The 22,092-nt window shown below is 37.5% G+C and overlaps 1 protein-coding gene across 1 annotated transcript in view; it reads left to right on the top strand.

The window, feature by feature from the left end:
* Positions 1-335: 335 nt before the first annotated feature.
* Positions 336-22,092, top strand: part of LOC118266212 (pregnancy zone protein) — a 37,363-nt gene continuing 15,606 nt past the window's right edge. The window contains 9 exon segments of the mRNA XM_050695097.1: positions 336-884; positions 5,471-5,643; positions 6,014-6,086; positions 6,358-6,520; positions 16,131-16,301; positions 16,891-17,006; positions 17,504-17,699; positions 20,288-20,413; positions 21,599-21,802. Of these exon segments, the coding sequence (XP_050551054.1) occupies positions 799-884; positions 5,471-5,643; positions 6,014-6,086; positions 6,358-6,520; positions 16,131-16,301; positions 16,891-17,006; positions 17,504-17,699; positions 20,288-20,413; positions 21,599-21,802 (1,308 nt within the window). The 5' untranslated portion in view covers positions 336-798.

Raw genomic sequence — 22,092 nt, 5'->3', positions numbered from 1 at the left:
GTTCACGTTTTCTCCCGACCCCAATGTTTTCTTTTTATGTCAGTGATGCCTAAATAAAATGACACAATCAGAATAAAACGTAATAATTTATGATAATGAGTATTTGAATCGAAAACTATAAAATCTTTATTCCCTGGTGTGTACTTATAATAAAGAAATTGTAGATAATATAAGTCATTGGATATCGAAACACCACAAAACTGCTTCGATATCAGAGAAAGAATCGCGCATTCTTTTCGTTTTTTACCATTGAATTGAAAGCGAAAAAATGTTGAGCGCTTCTCTCTTTTTCGCGATGCGCGCCGACCTTTCGCGCATGCGTACAACATCTAGTCTGCTGCGCGCGCGCACTCTTACGGACGTACTGCGACCAAACACAAAATGGCGTCACTCGCGATAAACGAATAACCGTTGTTTATCAATAAAAATAGTTTTTATTACTCAGCTCTAGATTAAGAATTATAAATAAAACATTGCTCCTAAAAATACAATTGTTGCTATGTGATTCGTAAATATTAATCAAGTTTATTTTTACTAAAAAATAATAAATTAAAATCAGTTTAATTTCCAAATTTAAAAATAAACAACCAATCTTTATCTATCAGAAATGTTTGTTTAAATACTAAAACATAAAAAAATATTTATTTAACTTTACCTACAAACATTTTAACATATAAAAAGCCTATTAGAAGTTAAAACTCTTATGAAAAATTTAATTAACTAGTGAAGAATGTGATAGAAAAAAATATTTACTAAGAATTAAAGTGTTTGTGACTGAAATTGGACGTGGACTATACAATGTGGTGGTTACTGCTATTCATACTGCCACTGGGGCTGGTCAGCTCCAGTTATAATGAGCCTGAGCACCCTCTAAACATAATAGGGTAAGTCTTAAGTGCTATTCCTTCAGAGATATGCTATGTAGCTGTTACGAAGATGTAATAGCTAAGCTGTGAAACTATGTCACCGTTTCCATTGATACTAAGCACTTTCCGCACGGAAAAGGTTTAAGCATTAAGCTATGTAGTTGTGCGAGGAAGATGCGCACCTCGAGTATGCGATGTATCGATAGTAGGGAACCATCCATAGCACATATCCATAGCATGCATCCATAGCACGCATCCATGGCACGCATCCATAGCACGCATCTTTCCATATAAAAAACATAGCTTAGCTGAATCCATTTCCACTAGTGCTAAGCTTTGTGTACTAATAAAAAATATGATTGATGAAAGCTAAACGCATCCACTGCATTTCTGGTGGAAAGTCACACTTACTATTCTATTTTATCTTACTCCTAAAATTAATGCGAAAGTATGTGAGAATAGCTGTTCATGAAAAAGCCACTGATGTATGACTATTTACCATGGAGAGAGATTATAATCAGGAATAATACAGCGTACTGCCTACTACCTACTTTTTATCCCAGAAACTACGAAACATTAGGAACTACGAAACCGTTGGCAAAGCTACTCTTGAAACTAACTTATAGTACTAGCTCAAAAGTCATGCTTCAGCACGAATGGGCCGGCTCGACCGGAGTGAGACCACGGTCTCACAGAAACGTGTTTCGTTGTGTGATTGAGGCTCAATTACCCCTCTCCTCGATCTTCCCAATCCCCGATTCCCCAACTACCCTTAAATTTCTAACCCTCAAAAGGTCAGCAACGCACTTGTAACGCCTCTGGTGTTTCGGGTGTCCATGGTCGGCGGCGATTGCTTACCATCAGGGGATACGTCTGTAAGTTTACTGGCTTATACCATAAAAAAAATGTTGAAAGGCGTGGAGATAGATTAATATTACTATAGTCAAAATCAACTGAAACGATATAATAGTTTCTTGTCTAACCATCTTGAATGATATTGAACCAATGATGTAGTTTCATTTTCAAATTTTGTGTGTCATGTCATTCGACAAAAATCTTCCTAGCGGAGACGAGGCTTAATGCCGACAATAGAAAATCCGGAACCTCTCGCTCGCGACCACTCGACTAACTATCTAAACTCAAAACAGTTTACACACATCAATACCAATACAATACATCTTAAATTGACTGTTTACTAATACTGCGACATGACTCATCGGCATCTTAGTACAAAGGCCTTAGTACGAGTTTGTTTTACGTTCAACGAGATCGAAACGAGAGCGCGTTCGGCTCTCTGATTGGCTGACTCGAATAAACCAACCAATCAGTACCCTTAGTTTGAGTTTGCTTTACGTTTAAAGTAATCGAAACGAGAGCGCGTTCGGCGCTCTGGTTGGCCAGCTTGAATAAATCAACCAATCAGAGTGCAAAACACGCTCCCGTGTCAATAAAGCAAATAAAATTCGTTCTAAGGGTACAGACTCCATATTAAGACCGTATGCGTAATAGACGTATATGTAGCTACTGTAGAAGTGGTTATAGTATGTTAAGTTAATCAAAACAGTTATCCGCACGTTCCAATACTTAAAAGGAGGTTAGAATACTCCTTGTTTGTGTTTTCGAAGGGTCAAAGTTTTATGGAAGAACTAAGCTTTGTCACGAATAGAACGACTCGACCACAGTGATTTTATCTACATAGACAACAGACGTGAAACAGCGCTAGCGATCAATCAGGTGGTTGTCTTAAAAAATATCTTGTAAATAATTTCCGATGTGCAAGACATCCACTGCTGCACGTAGACCTCCCCCAGTGAATTTCAATTTGAAACGAGAGTTTCATAACTGCATCAGACCTCTCTGCTACTTTCTTTGAACTAAAGACGAATATCCACAAATTGTTGACCATTCAAAATTTATTTTAAGGCTTTTAAGAGTGAAATTAGTCTTACCGTGTATAGTGTATAAGGCAGAATTTGAAACGGGGGGTTTTAGTCAGCAAGAGTCTGAAGAGAACTTTACCCCTGTTATTTCATAATTTTTCATTCTCACAAAAAAAAACTAAAGTCAGAGTCAAAGCATTTATTTCAAATAATCCTAAATTAGGCACTTTAGAAACGTCAAATTGAATTGTCCGTCAGTCTGTCTGTCCGTGAAGCTAGGTGCTCGTGTCTCCAATTAAGGAAGATCAGTAACTTATTTCCGTAAATCCACTTAACAGAATACCCAACACTCCATACACAGACGGCTGCATTCATCTGAATCGCCGTGAGCATTAAACATTGGCGGCGCGTGCGCCGGTAGCTTGTTTTAATAACAAACAGATGTGGTTCTTAGAAGAAGTTAACGAGCGATTCATGCTGCGGTCATTATATGAAACTTGATGCTTTAGATGTTGCCATGTTGCAGGATATAGGAGGGGCGGGAAAGGAAATGCAAGTACTATCTTAGTACCGTACCTAAGTAGTCTGTTTACTGTTTGAAATTGCAATAGTTAGGTTAGTTATTTAAGTGTGGGAGAGCCATGCTTCGGCACGAATGGGCCGGCTCGACCGGAGTGATACCACGGCCTCACAGAAAACAGACGTGAAACAACGCTTGCGTTGTGTAAGTGAGGTTACCGGAGGCCCAATTCCCCCCTTCCCAATCTTCCCAATCCCCGGTTCCCGAACAACAACCCTTAAATTCCTAACCCCTAAAAGGTCAGGCCATCGCACTTGTAACGCCTCAGGTATTTCGGGTGTCCATGGGCGGCGATCAGGTGATCCGTTAGCTCGTTTACTGGCTTATTCCATAAAAAAATAACATCATCACCAACTTCATCGTAAGATCTTCTGCTTTAAGTCTCTAGTAACTTCACCTATACGTGTTCTTACTAAGATATGGTTCTCCCACGTAAAAATGTTAACTCTATTTTGATGGACATCATGAGACAGTAAGACAGAGAGAAAAAAAAGAACTGATATTCTTTAAACGGACATTATAAGAACACCATCTATTGATATAAGTTTTTAAACTGACATGGTCACTAACACTATTATTAGAAATATCGGAAACTCATCGAAGTGAATAAACATGGTAAATATCCTGTCATAAGTTCTAATAATACCATCTATTGAACTCATCTTACAAAAGCCATCTGGGAAACAATGGAAATAGAAAATCGTAATCGTAAAAAAACAATTAAAGGTAATCATTAAATCATCATCGTAGTACATATTTGTAACGACGGCGAAGGTCAGTGGGACCTTGATTTTTATGCTCATCATTACAAGGAAACACGTATTCAATTGATTTCATCATTTTTTTGTTCCATGGTATTCATAATTCAACAATTAGTTAGCAACAAAGCTAACAGTTCGGCTCTGGCAACCCAGAGCCGAACTGTTAACTTGTGGGGCCCATTGCTTGTCTCTCAGTCCATTGATATAATATAATAGTACGAAAATATAACATATCTACTATGAGTTCTTGTACTTATATGTATCTAAGGAGAATAACTTTTTAAAATGAGCCCTCGCCTTTTATTATACAATTAATTATTTTACTGGCAATATCAAAAATGCAGTAAAAGTAGGTACGTAATAGGAATAGTTCTTTCCAAGCATTCGACAACCGACAAAAACTGTCCAAATCAAATCTGCCCACGTCAAAAGACTAGCAAGAACCTCTTCTTCATAATTTTTTTTTTTTTTAAGAAGTTGCCCCCCAAACATGCAATTTCACATGCACATGACACACAGACTCGAAACGACAATTAGTGGATCACACAAAGAGTTGCTTCGCTCAGAAATCAAACCCTTACACGTAGATCGGCAGCCGGTTGCCCAACCACAGCACCAACTGTGCAGTTATTATTGTGACTTAGAACCAGTGTCCTTAACTTAATGCTGTTAAACCTAGGGCCCCTGGTACCCAAGCAGTACCCAGTACCTACCTACCTAAATCCGACTCTGTATGTACTCGGTTTATTGATATGAGACACAGAATAAAAACATAAGTGTTATGTAGGTGTAGGTACTCGCCATCAAAGATGGATTTAAATAGAATTCATGTGGAGTATGGGGTTTTTTGCCCATTCGGCTATTGAAAAAAGGTTTTTGTTTTATGATTTGTCTTTGGCATTATTGTGAGACATGTATTTTAAGTATTGTTAAATGGATTGTGATTTGAATATGTATTACTCAGGATGGCTGGAACACGTGTTCAAAAATAAATAGAGATACTAGAAAAATAAATGTTTCATGGAGTTTTTTGCTCGTTCATCTCTATACGAATCTACAATTTAGGACGGGCACCTAGGTTCACTGATGGACAGACTGCTAGACTTATTTGCTTCAAAAGTACCTACCTGATCATGCGTTGTTTCGTTTTGTGTGTGAATGAGGTTATCGGAGACCCAATTACCCCTAATATTCCCAATCTCCGATTCCCCAACAACCCCTAAATACCTAACCTACAAAAGGCGAGCGCGTGATCCGTGTGCTCATTTACCAACTTATACCATAAAAAAATGGTTTAGATCCCGTTGAAATTCCGAACTCTCCATAGAGTATAAAGCACTCTTTCATAAAAATAACCAGATAACATTAAGATCTTTCTTCCAGCAACCCGTGCACAGACAGGAACCACATGTTCCTGGCCCCGGGAGTGCTGACTGCCGGCAGCTTGAACAGGGCCTGTATCTCCAGGTTCTACACTGAGGGACCAGCTCGCATGACACTCACCTTGATGACAGAAGACAGGCAAACACAGACTGCTTCTAGGGAGCTTGCTGCAGGTAAGGTTTTGTTTATTACTTAGTCTTTTTGATTTTTAGTGATTAATACCATCATCATTTTTTATGATGATATACATATGTCACGTGATGGTAAGCAATCACCGCCGCCCATGGACACCCGAAATACCAATAGCGTTACAAGTGCGTTGCCGGCCTTTTGGGGGTTAGGAATTTAAGTCTTGTTGGGGAATCGGGGATTTGGAAGGAGGGTAATTGGGCCTCCGGTAACCTCACTCATACAACGCAAGCGTTGTATCACGTCGGTATTCTGTAAGGCCGTGGTATCACTCCAGTCGACCCTGCCCATTCGTGCTGAAGCATGGTTCTCCCACATTTACATTTATTTACTTAATCACCATTTTGTTCGCAGGTGATGGTGGATGTTTGGACATTAATGTGCCCTTGCTACCAAATTCTAAAGCAGACTTAGTCGTGAACATCAGGTAAGCTGGGAATAACTAGAACTATATTATGTCATCACGTGATAACTTATCGCCTGCCTGCTTTACCAATTGACCAATCTACCAAAAAATCAAAGATAATAAAAAAGTTATGCTATGTCACTTTAACAGAAACATTTTTCTATAAGTGATACTTACCATAATTTTCATATTTCACAATACACATGGCTTTGTGTTAGCAACTCGACAATGCTTGTATGCATGATCCATTTTATTCCCAAAACAATAGTTTATAGATCTTTCTCTCGCTTAGGTACCCAGAAGCTCAATGCGTATGGGAGCGTCGTGTTCCTCTCCGTATCGCCAGCGGTCGAGTGGTGGTGCTCTCCACTGAACGCGCGCGCTACCGGCCCGGGGAGACAGTGCGCTTGCGAATATTAGCGCTTCGACATGACTTCGCACCTTCGCATGGAAATGTAAGTCTCTTTCTACTTAAGGTTTTATAAAAGACTAGCAAACTCTTGACTACTAGCGAAATCCGTTTCGTCACTAATGATTTTCCCTGTTTTCCTGCTTTTCTCTTGAATTTTTCCTGAAATTCATTGCTTTTATACTCTCGGAGGTTTATACTCACGGAGCCCGAGATCTTTCCAACAAATGCAAAACCGTGGAAATCGGTTTGTGCATTATAGAGTTATAGCGTCAGGAAGAAAAACGAGACTTATTTTTATATAATAGATTTTTGTGTAGTTACGGTCGTAAGACATATCAAATGACTTGGCTTGACATACCTATTTGAATAGGTAACTCGACTAGTCAAATCATGCTAGGACCTGTACTATATGTCATGAGTAGCAAGTATTAAGAGAGAAACGACACTGTGAACGTTTCATGCATCGTTTTAATCGAATTAACCCGGATATCCGAATCCGTCCACAAACGTGGTTTGGAAATTACTTTTCAGCGAGTTATCTCTATTGAAAAATTCTCAAAATTTCATACGAGTTCCGAACCCTGATCTAATTTGCATGATCGTGTTCACGGCCGACCTTAGGCGAGGTTCGACAGTGGCCTTACATCGTCATTAGTCCACAATATAACGTATTGTTAAATACATTTTACGGTTCGTTCATATATTATATTATGTTTACACTTTGTCACTACATCATTGTTATTTACTTCCTAGATATTGTTTAATTTATGTGGATTTTTTGGAAAATTGACGGAAATTTAAATACAATCATGATATGCCATTTCATCTCCAATCACCTAATTATCGGTTGGTGACGGCGATTTCTCGCGTCCGGCGTTGGTTCAGGCTATAGTGCGGAGCGAAGGGGACTGGGAAGCCGAATCGTTATATTGCTAACTAAGTGCATTCCCGTAGGATAAAAGCCGTGGCATATGTGTTATTCCAGAATATAAACTGTGCCCATTCCAAATTTAATTCCAATCCCTTCAGCCGTTTGGACGTGATTGCTTAAACATACACACAAACTCACAAATTTTCGCATTTTTATTTTAGTAAGATGATGCGTCTAGGCAAGCGTAGTGTAGGGCGCCCTCCAGCTAGGTGGAGTGACGATATCCGCAAGGTGGCTGGTAGTGGTTGGATGCGTAGAGCTGAAGATCGAACTCAGTGGCGTGCCATTGGAAAGGCCTATGTCCAGCAGTGGACGAAAACAGGCTGATGATGAAGTTGTTGACTGGTAGAGAATGCAGCATTAAGTCCGGCTTATGTACGATAATTTTTCAATATGTGTAAGTCTAACTAAACACACACACACAACGTCACGCCTTTTATCCCCGAAGGGGTGGGCAGAGGTGCACATTACGGCACATAATGCCGCTATACAATGACACCCACTGTTCACCATTTGTGTCATAAGTCCCATGTAATAGGGGGTGAGCCTATTGCCATATACTGGACTAATCTAACTAAACAAATTGCAATATAAATAGAATAGGGAAGGAAGATACATGGCGCCTCCTAGCTTCCATCTCATGCATGCATCTAGTCACGTAGGTACGCAAAGCAAACTATCCTGTTTTAAAGTCACCCTACAACTGGTAGGGCTACTATAGACTTGTTGGACCTGTTCATTACCTGTAGATAACTGTTAAAAGAAACAAGAAAACTTTGCCATAATCTTCCACGCTTGGCACGTTGGTTGGAAAGTACAGTTCAATAGGTGGACCTTTGAAGAACTCTGGAGGTTTTAAATGTCAATAAATAAAGACATAAATTATAATAGGTAGTTTGTCAGTCTGTCCGTCAGTGAAGCGAGGTGCTCGTTCCAAAGTGTACCATCGAAAGGATTGGTATGAATATGAATATTTTATACATATACATTAAAAACAATGGCATACCTATACATTTATTTTCGTTTGTACATTAACTGTGTGTATGTATGCTTGTAAAACACACCTTTAAGGTCAGGGTTACCAGATTATACGATATTCAGAATGGGGTTGCCAAAACGATAATATTTTAGGGAAAAAAATATCATTTTCAAAGGTTACTTTACGTGACTGGCATGTTTATATAAAGGTTAATATCGTGAAAGCTGTTGGTTGGTCGTATATGTGATATCTTTATGATGTAGGCAGATTAGAGTACATACAAATGTACTATTCTTCCCGCGGGTAATTTAAGAACCAAATAGACGAAATTTAAGTGTGGGAGAGCCATGCTTAGGCACAAATGGGCCGGCTCGGCCGGAGTGATACTACGGCCTCACAGAAAACCGACGTGAAACAACGCTTGCGTTGTGTTTCGTTGTATGAGTGAGGTTACCAGAGACCCAATTACCCTCCTTCCCAATCCCTGATTCCCCAAGAACCCTTAAATTCCTAACCCCCAAAAGGCCGGCAACGCACTTGTAACGCTTCTGGTGTTTCGGGTGTCCATGGGTGGTCGCGATTGCTTCATTAGATGATCCTTCTGCTCGTTTACCTTATATGCTTATACTTATTACAAGTCTTTTGCCATGGACAGATTTGTTTTAAATAGTTTTGCTGTATGTATAAGGCAATGTAATTTTATTTCCTACGGCAAAAATAGAGAAATCAATCAACTATAAACGCTCAAGCTTGTATCAGCCCTTATTTTCAATTCAGTCTTTTTTCTTTTTATCCTTGACATCCCTATAGCATCTGTTCAGTATTTTATACAGTAACAGTGTATGGAATACTTAAACAATATTACTTTGTACCCTAGGTTCCAAACGTGATATAATAATAAGATATTTTCAAGACCATACATATTAAATTTTACTGAGTGCAACATTGACATTCTTGATTTTTAATGAATATTCGTATGCAATTAACATTAACCTTTACATATGAATTAAGTATTATTTATTTTTCTATTAAATAAGAACTATTATACGAAAGATTTGAAAAATCAACAATATATGTATATCGCATAAAGTTCCCGTTCGCGTTGCGAAAATCAAACTTGATACAGTCTCAAAGCAGTTACTTTATAAACCAAAATAAGATGAATTATTTATTTTAACTAAAACAATGTCACCTAAACAATTTCCGAACAAATATTAGAATACAAACATAAGCACACAACTTTCAACTTAAACAAGTATAAACATAAGTATCATATTTAAATAAACTAATATTGACATTGCAAAAAGTGCCGCGCTCATCAAATACGCGGGAAAATCATAACATGGCGGCTGTTCCACTGACACAATTCGCCATTTTGTTTTTACATACGCAGACTCGCGTCGTTACCTTATTTTTTTAATTAATTTTTCCTCACGGGAAAAAATGTTTGGTATTTAATTGTAGAGCTTCATGTAAGCTTATTTAGGTAGGTAAACGTTAATATTGATATAGTTTTGAGGTGAATTCATTTTTGCTGTCAGATTTATTTTAGGCTAATGATCGATTTTTGCTGGCCGATCTTATTTATCTGACATATCCTAAAGTCAAGACGGCATACACACATTCGGCTGTATGTCAATATTTTAACACTTCATATCTGTCTATTGTATCCCCACCCCCATAATTATCACAATCTCAAAGAACGAGTAACCGATACCCCAATTAAGCAAAATTGCCTTAAATGTGGGAGTCATGCTTCGGCACTAATAGGCCGGCTCGACCTGAGTAACACCACAGTCTCATAGAACACCGACGTGAAACAACGATTGCGTTGTGTTTCGTTGTGAGGTTAACCCTTAAATTCCTAACCCCCAAAAGGTCAACAACGCACTTCTAATTGTAGAGTGGTGGTGCTTCGGGTGTCCACGTGCGGCGGCGATTGCTTGCCATCTACTCAATTACCGGCTTATACCATAAAAAAGTAGATTACAAAATCAAAACATTAAGGAAAAAAGAAAGAAAGCAGTCGGTTAAAAAGAAAAAGACGTTATCTACCCATCTACCTCACCCAGCTATCTACACAAACATATCAATGCTTCAAAGTATTCAACAAAAAACTCCCCATGAAACCTGCTGCCGCCGTGCCACCATACATCGGTACAACTGACACAGTTTACAAAACCTGCTCAAACAACCGGAGGATTTCACTCGAGACCATAAAAATTAAAAATATGTTCTTACCTACTCGGACAATTTCACTTTTTCGTCGATAATTGTTTTCAATGGAAGTGCTTATTAAATAAGGATTGATATCTACTTTCTTCGATATGGTAATTAAAATCAATAAAGTATTTGGTGTTGTGTTTTATATTGAGCTACTCATATTATAACTCACAATTAAGTTAAGTGATGCTATATTTTGACAGACTTGAAAGGAGGTTCTCAGTTTAATCTATATGCATGTATGTATGTATGTTTGTGCGCGATTTTATCGTGTTTGACTCAACCGATTTTGATGCGGTTTTCAGCATAGTATTTTTAAGACTTAGCAGAAGGTTTTAGGGATATTATCTGTTTAAAAAAACGGAGGTGGTAAAGAAAATACAATAAAAGTTCTATTTTTACAAAAAAAAATTGTTACCTGCGATCTTAAGAGTGAACAGAATGTCCGAAAATATAACACATAACAAAACATCTTTTTGTTTTAATTTTCGGAGAAGTATATCAAAAATCAACCCACTTTTTATCAATTACGTATATTGTTATTATTATCGTATATTGTGATTGTGAGCCTAACAAGAGTGGGAGCTTGAGACCCTAGGCTGGGTAACAGACCCACTTAGCGTGTGAAGACCACTTGATACAAATTAGGTACTAAGACTTAGAAGCTATTTATTAGTCCATGATTCCAGTTAATCGATTTCTCGTATCGGTAAAGCAAAGGTATCGATTGTGAAATAACAAATTCGAGTCTAGTCGATTTGAAACAATTTCTATGCTAATTCTCCTGTGATAGTTGTACCTATTAATTTAGTATTTCCTCACTGAAATATCTGGAAGTCCTTAGTCCTTATTGGTGTTGTAATAAGCCAATCATTCGACACCTTATTCGATATTTCTTCATAATAATCATACCTTAAAATCTACACTAAACTATTTTAAAATTAAGTCTAGTGTAGCTGTCGCGAGTCTTGTGTGTGTGGTTCAAAAATTCGTTGCGTGAGCAAAACTATCCGAATAGGGTAGATGACTCATTTTTATTTTAATGTCCGTCTTGTAGATTATTTTAAAATATAAGACACGTATTTTTTATTTTCTTATGGAAACAAATACTTTCGGAGTGAAATATGGCGTGATGTCACTTTCAGGTAAATTAAATACCTAGAAATGACGTTTTTGCTCCCGCTCCTAAACTTTGATTAGTTATATCTAAGTATTAATCTATTATATGATAGTATTAAAAATACGTGTCTAATATTTTTTCATTACCTAACTGACAGACTAAATAGTTTTTTAATTTATGAAGGAATGATTATGAACAAAACTGAGAAGCCATTAGTTAAACATTGGCTAAAATAATAATGATTAACTATAGGAAATGTAAAGTATCGACTGCCATATTGTATCTCTGTCTATTAAAATATGAATCACGACGATGTGTTATAGTTCACAGCTATTATTCTTCTAATAAGACATTGTTCTTATAATGAAAGGTTTACACTGTAGTATTGTTTGAGAATTTATACACTCACTATTTTAACCGGCTTAGACCATGAACTCGATGCCTATGAAAAAGATTGACCACAGAAAGCTCTGCATAGAGAGGAGTGGAAGGAGGGTAGGGAAGCCTTTGCCCGCTCAGTGGGACGACCATAGCTGAAAATAAATAATTAATTTAACTAGTGAAACCAGAGGGTAAGAATGCTTTTCCACCAGAGATGTGCTAAGCTGCGTTGCTATGGATGCTGTTGGGTTCCACCAATCATATTCATTAGTACACATAACTCGACACTGGTGGAAACGGACACAGCTAAGCTGTTTTTTATGGGAAGATGCGTGCTATGGCTTCCCTACTATCGATACATCGTATCCTCTAGCTGCACATCTTCTTCGCATAGCTACATAGCTTAGTGGACTATTAGTATACGTAGCGTAGTAACAGTCAAATAGTTTGATAACTTAGCTATAACATCTTCGTAAAATGGTTCCTTAGTACATCTCGGGTGAAAAAGCACCCATAAAAGTAGCCTATGTTATTGTTATTCTAAACTTGTATATCAAAATAATGATACAAAAAAGTTATAAGCTTATGATAGAACAACGTCAGACAGGAAGAATGGGTATGGGATAGGGACAGGAAAATAATAGTCGGTTTCACCAACGACCCCTAAACTACCTCTTAACTAAAAGTTACAAAGCGTGACGTAGCACCTAAAGTAACCCCTTAATTCTACTGAACCTGACCCAAATATCTAGCTCAGGGGTTCCATAAAATTTAGGCGACGTTGATAAAAGAACCCAGAATCACATTTATTCCAATATACCAAACCAATAAACACCTATTTTAAACTAAATAGAACAAACAGTAAAAACAGTATAATCGATAAAAAATGAATCAAATGTATGAGTATACATTGTTGTGTACAACAATAGATGAGTTTACAGTTACTCCGAGATGAGACCGGTTGACACAATAACACCGATCGGTGCAGCCGACACTCATATAGCTAATAATGCATTTCATATAGAAACCCGTTCGATCATTCATAAATGAGTTTAGATTTAATAGAGATAGCATTGTCTGTTATTCTGATAAAAAGTAAAAGAAAGATTCTCAGGTATCTGTTTTATATTATTGCTACAAAGCTTATGGCCTGTCTAACAGTGTGTCACCGTAAAAACACCTGCTATACCAAAGGCATCACATAGATTGCATACAAAACTGTTTAATTATGTCTAGACCATACTTCTCAGTTTTTTTGTTTTGTTTTCTGTGAGGCCGTATTACTCCGGTTGAGCATTTGTGCCGAAGCATAGCTCTCCCACACTTGTGTAGGATGTATGTCAAAAAGAAATCAGAGTTTGTAGATACTGAAGTAAGATTTTCTTATTGTTAAAGCAAATGGCCAGAAACATAATTACCAAACCTTAAAATCAACTTACAAGTACTACAATTACCTATGTAACCAATCAATCAGTACACCACATTTTGCAAGCCAAAATCATCCCCAACGCTATCTGCGTAGCAAGCCAAATACGCCATTATTACCCACAAATTCTGAACACACGCCCAACTTTTTGTGCATACAATTTGGCTTAACAAGTGCTATTTTCCTTTGGCGAAGAATCGCCATACAATTGATAAAAGGGACATAAGGTGCAGCTGCACATGTACATTGTAGGAGTGAAGTAGAATTGAACTTTATTGTAGTTCTAACAAGTATTGATACTGGACAATGGGAGGAAGTTCTTTATTTGGTCGTGGGATTGAGTTTTGTTAAATATAGGTACAAATATAAGGCTGGGTCTTGTTTATCGCTGGTGTACTTGGAGTGTTGTGACTTCTCACCTTTATTATATTAGCCAACAATTAACAGTTACCACTCCGCTTATATAGAACATATTTCTGTTCATTAAATGATCACAAAAAGAGTTGACCTATGCAGGAATCGAACTCATAATATATTGTTTTACAACTGGTAGCCTTATGTCATTAACAGTCACAGTGGCCACTGCTGACCGAAGCTTCATGTCGCACTGAGAAGGATTGAGCATTTTTTTTATGGAACACGCCGATAAACTTGCAGACGCATCACCTGACGGTAAGCAATCGCCGCCGCTGGACACTTGAAACACCTGAGGACTTACAAGTGCGTTGCCAGCCTTTTGGGAGTGAGGAATCTCAGAGTTGTTGGGGTATCGGGGATTGGGAAGATTAGGAAGGGACGTAATTAGGCCTCCGGTAGCCTCACTCATACAACGCAAGCGTTGTTTCACGTCGGTTTTAGAAATTATTCACCACGCTTGCTCAATGTGGGCTGACCTAGTCATTTCGTAAGTCATCTAGTTTTCATCTCAGTAGTTTTATCGTGTTAGTCAAGGATATAAGTTTAGCAAACACACTTAGGTAAGTGTGTTTACTAGACTGGCAAAAAAATCTCTCAATAATGAATAGAAAAGTTCCATCACTTCAGACATATTGATCTGCTTTTAACATTACAATAATGTAACAGCAATAAATCTATTACAGTAAAACTAAAAATATCATTCTCAATCTTGACCTATGGTCGTCTAAAAAAACTTCCTCAAAAACCACTTTAAATAATCCTTGACCCCTACTATGGAGTCTCAAAACATCACGAACTTACAAACCACGTATAGTACCTGGCGATAAATATTGCACATCGATATTTGGAGAGAGACATATTATGTATAGCCAAGTCACCGCGTATACTACCTAATTAATCTACTTATTTTTATGATTAGATTAGATTTAGATTTCAGTCATGATTGTCCCACTGTAGGGCAAAGGCTTCACTACCCTCCTTCCACTATTAATATTTGAAAAACCGAAAAAAGCCCAGTCAGTCTTTGCCCGACCCGGGAATCGAACCCGAGACCCCTTGTCGGACAGTCGCACTTGCGACACTTCGACCAACGAGGCAATCATAGTTTGTGAGTTTATGTGTATGTATATTTGTTAATCAATCACGCCAAAACGAGATGTAATTGTGATGAACGTATCGAGATGAAATTTCGAACAGGAAGAGATTATGGTTTGGTAACAAATACAGGATACTTTTTTATCAGACAGGAACGCGGGCGAAGCCGCTGGCAAAAGCTAGTGATGATATAATTTTAATATCAACAAAACTGCTTCTTTCGGATGATGATATGATAATAATGTCACATAATTTTATCGATGTGCAATATTTATGGCCAGGTAATGTAGCAGATCAATAATATGGAGATTAAGATGAATCAACGAACCGTTAGAGCCTTCACCCAGTGACCTTCTTCCGAGAGCTTAAGCATAAACTTAAGTAAATATTGAACTTACAATGTCAACACACAGACAAGACATTTCCAATCTTCAATCAAAGGAAGAAAGTTGATTTTCGAGTGTTTGCTCGCTCATTTTGCGACGTTTTCTCCTTGAGATGAGATGAGTGGTCTGAGAGAAAATTGAGAGATTCTGGCGACTTGACTTTGTTTTTTTTGTTTTGTTTAATTATATGAAATTAAATGTTAAGTGTGTTTATCTTCGTCTAATTGAAATAGAAGCGTTTTAATGTCGCTTACGCCAAGTAACTCGTAGTTAATTATGTTTTAAAGGTTGTTGATGACAACAGGCATTACAGCTCTGATCCTTGGTAGCAATATTACCCGAAGGTGTGGACTGCCTAACGCATTACCGGGGCTCCGGCTCGAAAAACAGGTGTAGGCACGTGGTGGTGTTTAGTCAGTAAGAGTCTGAACCTCCCTCTTGCCTCGCCCAAGGCGGAAAAAGTCATTGATAATTTTCCCCACTCAAAAAAAATGTAGCAATATTATTAAATCTTTGACTGCCAATAGAAAACTGTTGAAGGCAAATCCTCCGCTAACGTCGGTCACCGAAGACCACCACGGCGGTTAATGTGTTAATAAAACATCTATACAACTATTTTTTTTTTTATGTTAAATGGGCCGACGTTTGGCCGCTATCTCGCCTGATGGTAAGTGATGATGATCTTTATTTTCCAGATTGAGGAAGTCTGGCTGGAAGGTCCCCGGGGAGCCTGGGAGGGCTCTCGTGTCACGCAATGGCAGCACGTGCGCACCCGCCTCGGGCTGGTGCAGCTTCAGTACCAGCTGGATGAGCTGGCACCCACGGGGAAATGGACCCTCAGGGCTAGACTGGCTGATGGATCACAGGTATAGTATAAAATGTAGTGAAAAGATGCTACCTAAATTTAAATTTTATCCTAAAAAGCATATTATTTGAAATTTGACTACAATATAGGGTACTTCAAGAAGGTAAATAGGTTCCTTAAGTCTTTAACTGCCAATAGAAAACTGTTGAAGGCAAATCCTCCGCCAACGTCGGTCACCAGTGACCTACGGCGTTCAATGTGTTAAGGGTCGACAAAGCGCAGGTAATGCCCCAAATGTTGCAAGCGTTCATAGGTCATGGTAAGCACTTACCTTCAGGGGGTTTCTTGCGACCGTCGTGATATAAAAATAAAACGTAATAAAAGAAAAAAATAGTTTTTTTTACAGCAGGTTCATTTCTGCACATTCTCATTCACAACACGACACCCAGATTCAGAAACAAACACAACAGATTGGGTGGGATGTGTACATGTGAAATTTAAATTTATAAACGTTTAAAAAATAACTTTTTTTTCTTTTTAAAAAACTTAGCACCAGTTTTAATGAAAAAAAAAATGTTCTATTTGACTGGACTTTGTCCAAAATAAAGCAGCGCTAACTTATTCATAGATCGTAAAATTTTCCCTACCAGGGGTCATCATCGTTCTGGGTGGGCAACTACGAGCTGCCCCCCTTCCAGCTGAGCGTCCGCCACGCTCCCAAAGTGCTGCGAACCAGCGAGAGACTAGTATGGACGGTCTGCGTCAGGTAAGTAATAATACAATACTTCCCAATGTGAGGGAACAAAATCACATGTTGATGGAGCAAAATGACCTTGTGGAGCTGGTCTTAAGAGTATTTATACACTAAAGATGTGCTATGCAACTATGCTACGAAGATGTAATTGCTAAGCTGTGAAACTATGTGACCGTTTCGACTGATACTAGCTATATGGCTGTGCTATAAAGATGCGCCACCGCAAGATGGAGTATGCAATGTATCTATAGTAAGAAAGCCATCCATAGCTCGGATCTTTCCAAATAAAAAAACAGCTTAGCTTATAGCTAAGTCCGTTTCCACAAATGCTAAGCTAAGTGTACCAACACCAACAAATATGATTCATGAAAACCAAACACATCCACAGCAACATGGCATAGCACACGTCTGGTATAAAGTCATCCTTATATTCCTTTTTAGCAATCTGTTTCCATGAATAGTCGTTGCGTTACTGCGTCGCTAACATAAATATATTCTTGCATCTTCAGGTACCCATGGTCCGAAGCTGTAGAAGGTATGCTGGTGATCCGTCTCCGTGGTGCTGGAGGTGGTAGCGGTGGGATACGGACTGCGGTCCAACTCAGAGCTCCCAAGGCCTGCCACCGACATGCTGCAGCTGCTAAGAGAGTGGGCCTGGATGGCACTGATCCTCCCGATGTAGTGGTTGCTGACTTTTCTTTCCAGGTACGAATAAACAGAACAGTTATTAGAAAAACTTTGAATGTGTTTCTTATCTCTTACGTTATATTCATATTTTATAATAATTATTTTTTACTAGCTTCTGCCCGCGACTCCGTCCGCGCGGATGTCGGTCTTCGCGTGGAAGTTTTATTTCTCCATTTTGAGTAACTCTGACAATGACATCTTATAAATATCTATTGGACCCAAATACGGCGAGGCCCATAATAATTAAAGAGATCCCTCTATTGAGCTACTGCTGTTGAGCAGAATAAAACTGAAAAATAAAGATGTTTTTCTACGTATTTTTCCAGGTTAAAAAGTAACCTATTTTATATCCAGGATAATAAGACATAATTATACCAAGTTTCATCGAAATCAAACCGTTAGTTTTCACGTGATGCCTGAACATATATAGACAGACAGACAAAAAAATTATAATCACATATTTGGGTTTGGTATCGATCCAGTAACACCCTGCTATTTATTTTTTCTATATTTTTAATGAGCAGAATTGACCCTTCTACAGATTTATTATAGCCCGCGACTTCGTTCGCGTGGAATAGTGACTTCCGGCAAATTTTTGGTTTTAACCACATAGTTCCCGATTTCGCGGGATCTCTTCAAAAATGAGATGTGGAAGATATTCTAGGGAACTCCTCAAAAATCAACATAATGAGCTCTGCGTTTGAATTTAATAGATGTATACTCACTTAGGGCATTGAAAAAATAGTTTAAAAACGGACTTAAACTAAAGAAATATTATAATCTTTCCGAACTTAAGATGAAAACTAACTTAAAACTAAAGAATTAAAGAAAGCTACGAATTACGAATTTATAACAATTAAAAAAGAAATTATATTACAACCTATCCTCAATGCTATAATAACCAAGCTTAAACTAAATAATTTAAAAGAGACGACTTAAATCTAATTAATTTATAAATTATAGACTTACAATTTTATTAAACAAACTAACTACAGTAACTACTAATAATCGAAATCAAACTAAACCTACGTTAAATAATTTAACCAGAAAACCAGGAAAACTCAACAAATAAACTTTTAATAGACAAATACAACGAAACCAATTTAGAATACACGAAACAGCAGGACCACTACAGACAAATAATCATACGACTTATAGTACACTATTTCCACAACAGTACCGAAGCGCTCAGCCGATACCCAACCAAATGAATGTAACGAAATTTAACGTTTATTTTTATTTTTTGAAATAAAAACTATCCTATGTCCTTTCTAAGGTTTTAAACTATATCTGTACCAAATTTCAACCAAATCCGTCAAATAGTTGCGGAGATTAATGGTATAAGCATAGAATAGTGTTTGACGTGATTCTTTAATTTGACATAACTTTTTTATTTATGAACCGATTGACATGAAACAAACACTAAATGTAAATTGAAGCATACCACAATATATTCGTGAAAACCGCATCCAACTCGGATCAGCCGTTTCTGAGATTAGCGCGCATAGACACACAGACAAACAGACAAACAGACAAAAAAAAAGTTAATTACATTTTTGGGTTCGACATCGACATAACAATAACCCCTGCTATTTTTTTTATTTTTATTTTCAATGTACAGACAGCACTTTTCTACGATTTTATTATATGTATAGATTTTTATTTTTTGATTTTCCACGACAGTACCGAATCGCTCGGCCCATACCCAACCAAATGAGTGTAACGAAACCATAGCGCGATCTATTTCGATCCCAACGCCAAAGACAACTCGGATTATTTATCTATACTCCGTTCGGGCATTTTCTTTGTACTAAAAGTTTAATTATATTGATATCATTTTTTTCATACCTTTTTACTATTTATTTACTTTTTTTCGATGAATTAAAACAATAACATGAACCGAAGTCGTGTAACGATCGACATAGAATTATTTATAAATAATTTATTTCTTATTTTTATTTTTTGATTTTTGAAATAAAAATATATCTATGTCCTTTCTAAGGTTCTAAACTATATCTGTACCAAATTTCAACCAAATCCGTCAAATAGTTGCGGAGATTAATGGTATAAGCATAGAATGTTCGACGTGATTCTTTAATTTGACATAACTTTTTTATTTATGAACCGATTGACATGAAACAAACACTAAATGTAAATTTAAGCATCCCACAATATATTCGTGAAAACCGCATCCAACTCGGATCAGCCGTTTCTGAGATTAGCGCGCACAGACGAACAGACAAACAGACAAACAGACAAACAGACAAACAGACAAACAGACAAACAGACAAAAAAAAAGTTAATTACATTTTTGGGTTCGACATCGACATAACAATAACCCCTGCTATTTTTTTTATTTTTATTTTCAATGTACAGACAGCACTTTTCTACGATTTTATTATATGTAAGATTAAAAAAAAATCTAATATTTATATAACAAACAAGTACAAGTTATAAACGACACAAGTCTTTCTACGATTCGGTTTTGTATGTGATTGTGTCATTTTGTAAAGATCTCTTTTAATATCACCATTGAGTTTAATTTTTATTTGTTCCTCATTTAACTCTAATTCTTCACTAATCCCAATTTCTGTCTCGTTCCTCAGGAGGAAGGCACGAGAATCTGGCAGAACACGACAGTAGTCTCTCAAGTGGTAGACAAACCGATATCTTTGGAGTTCCTGACCAAACACCGAGTAGTTATTGCTCCTGGACTACCGTACAAACTGAAGGTAAGTCTATTGACTGATTGGACTAGTCTTTCAAACCTTCAGTGTAAGAACACGCCTTTTTAAAAGCCTATGTTCTTGGTCCTTCTTTGGTGTTGCGGGTGTCCTGTGAGCTTAGATCATAATTTTTTTATGGTATAAGCCGGTAAACGAGCATATGGATCACCTGATGGTAGGCAATCACCGCCGCCCATGGACACCCGAAAGACCAAGTCCGGTTATAAGTGCGTTACCGGCCTTAAGGGAGTTATGAATTTAAGGGGTTGGGGATTTGGAATTGGCGTGATTGGGAAGAGGGATAATTGGGCCTTCGGTAACCTCGCGCTGTTCCAAGGTTTTCACAGAAAACCGACATCTTTAAAAACTTAAACAGCGAGCCAACCAAACAGGATTTCAGCTTCATAAAATTAAGAATTTGCAGTTAATGTGTTGATTTAGCAGCACGATAAGAGATACCGTGGGAACTTGTACATACTTAGCTCGTCATCTTCATCATTGTCATTTGTTTTTTTTGTTAACATAGACGTCGTTTTTGTAAAAATAAATCAGAGTTTGAATCCGTTTGTTGTCTGAGTTTCGTTGCACAGCTATTAATTATCATATCTCAAAATAGTGTAAATTTCGTTTAATAATAACTATGACTAAATTATTTACAACTCAAAAATACCTAAAAAGAAATAAAAACTAACTTAAAACTAAAATAAAGAAATCAAATCTCAAAATTATAAAGACGGCAAGATAGAGAATCCCTGATCAAAACTTACATAGCCGCAAGGGCCAAATTATATTAAAATAGGACATACAAAACACAATATGGTATAGTAGACAGGAAAATTCAAAATATAATTAGTCCGTAAGTTCGATAATTAAAATATAAAAGAAACGTATTTTGTCATATAAGATGACAATACTTAGATAAAACGAAGTTAAGTTCTGGAATGGGAGGACGTTACCGTATAAAATATAGTAAATCATGACGTCACACTAGTATTTTTAAACAACGTATATAAAGATTTAAACTAATGTACCAGACGAACATAAAATACATAAGGATACTACTACTACTACTGTACTTTTAAATTATGTATTTTGTAAAATTGTCAGTATTTTAGTTTTTTATTACATACATACAAAAAGGCAGAAATCGATAGTAATGGTAATAATAATCATGTCTTCATGCAAATCCAGGTGAAAGCAACTCGTTGGGATGACAAGCCGGCACCCAAGGAGCTCATCAAAGTCTGTCGCCATCAGGCCAGCTTCCCTGACAAACTACAGCAGCAGATCAAGACACGAGAGACCATGTGTGTGGAGGGGACTACGGACGATAGCGGTGTGGCCAGGCTGCTGTTCTCTGCAGGAGAGGATGCTGCTCCTTTCTATAGATTTGAGGTTAGTATTGTATAACTAATGTTATAATAATAACAAATCTCCTACTACTCCTACAACTTGACTAGCCCACTACGCAGAAGATATTATAGTGCGCAAAACAGGTGCACTCTGTTCCCTCACTCTCTGAAACCGATGTGATGGCATGGCAGACGTCACGATCGGAGAGGGGTGAAACACCGTCGAACTTCTTGACTGCGGGCTAATAATGGTAACTCAGAAAATGCCATTATCACTTTTTGACCGGCGCGGGAATAAAACCCGTGACACGTTGCACATCAGCCTTTCACCCA

The sequence above is a fragment of the Spodoptera frugiperda genome, chromosome 7 (assembly GCF_023101765.2).
Source record: "Spodoptera frugiperda isolate SF20-4 chromosome 7, AGI-APGP_CSIRO_Sfru_2.0, whole genome shotgun sequence".
NCBI lineage: Eukaryota > Metazoa > Arthropoda > Insecta > Lepidoptera > Noctuidae > Spodoptera > Spodoptera frugiperda.
The sequence above is the reverse complement of the archived record's forward strand: the minus strand, read 5'-3'. Positions and strand labels throughout refer to the sequence as shown.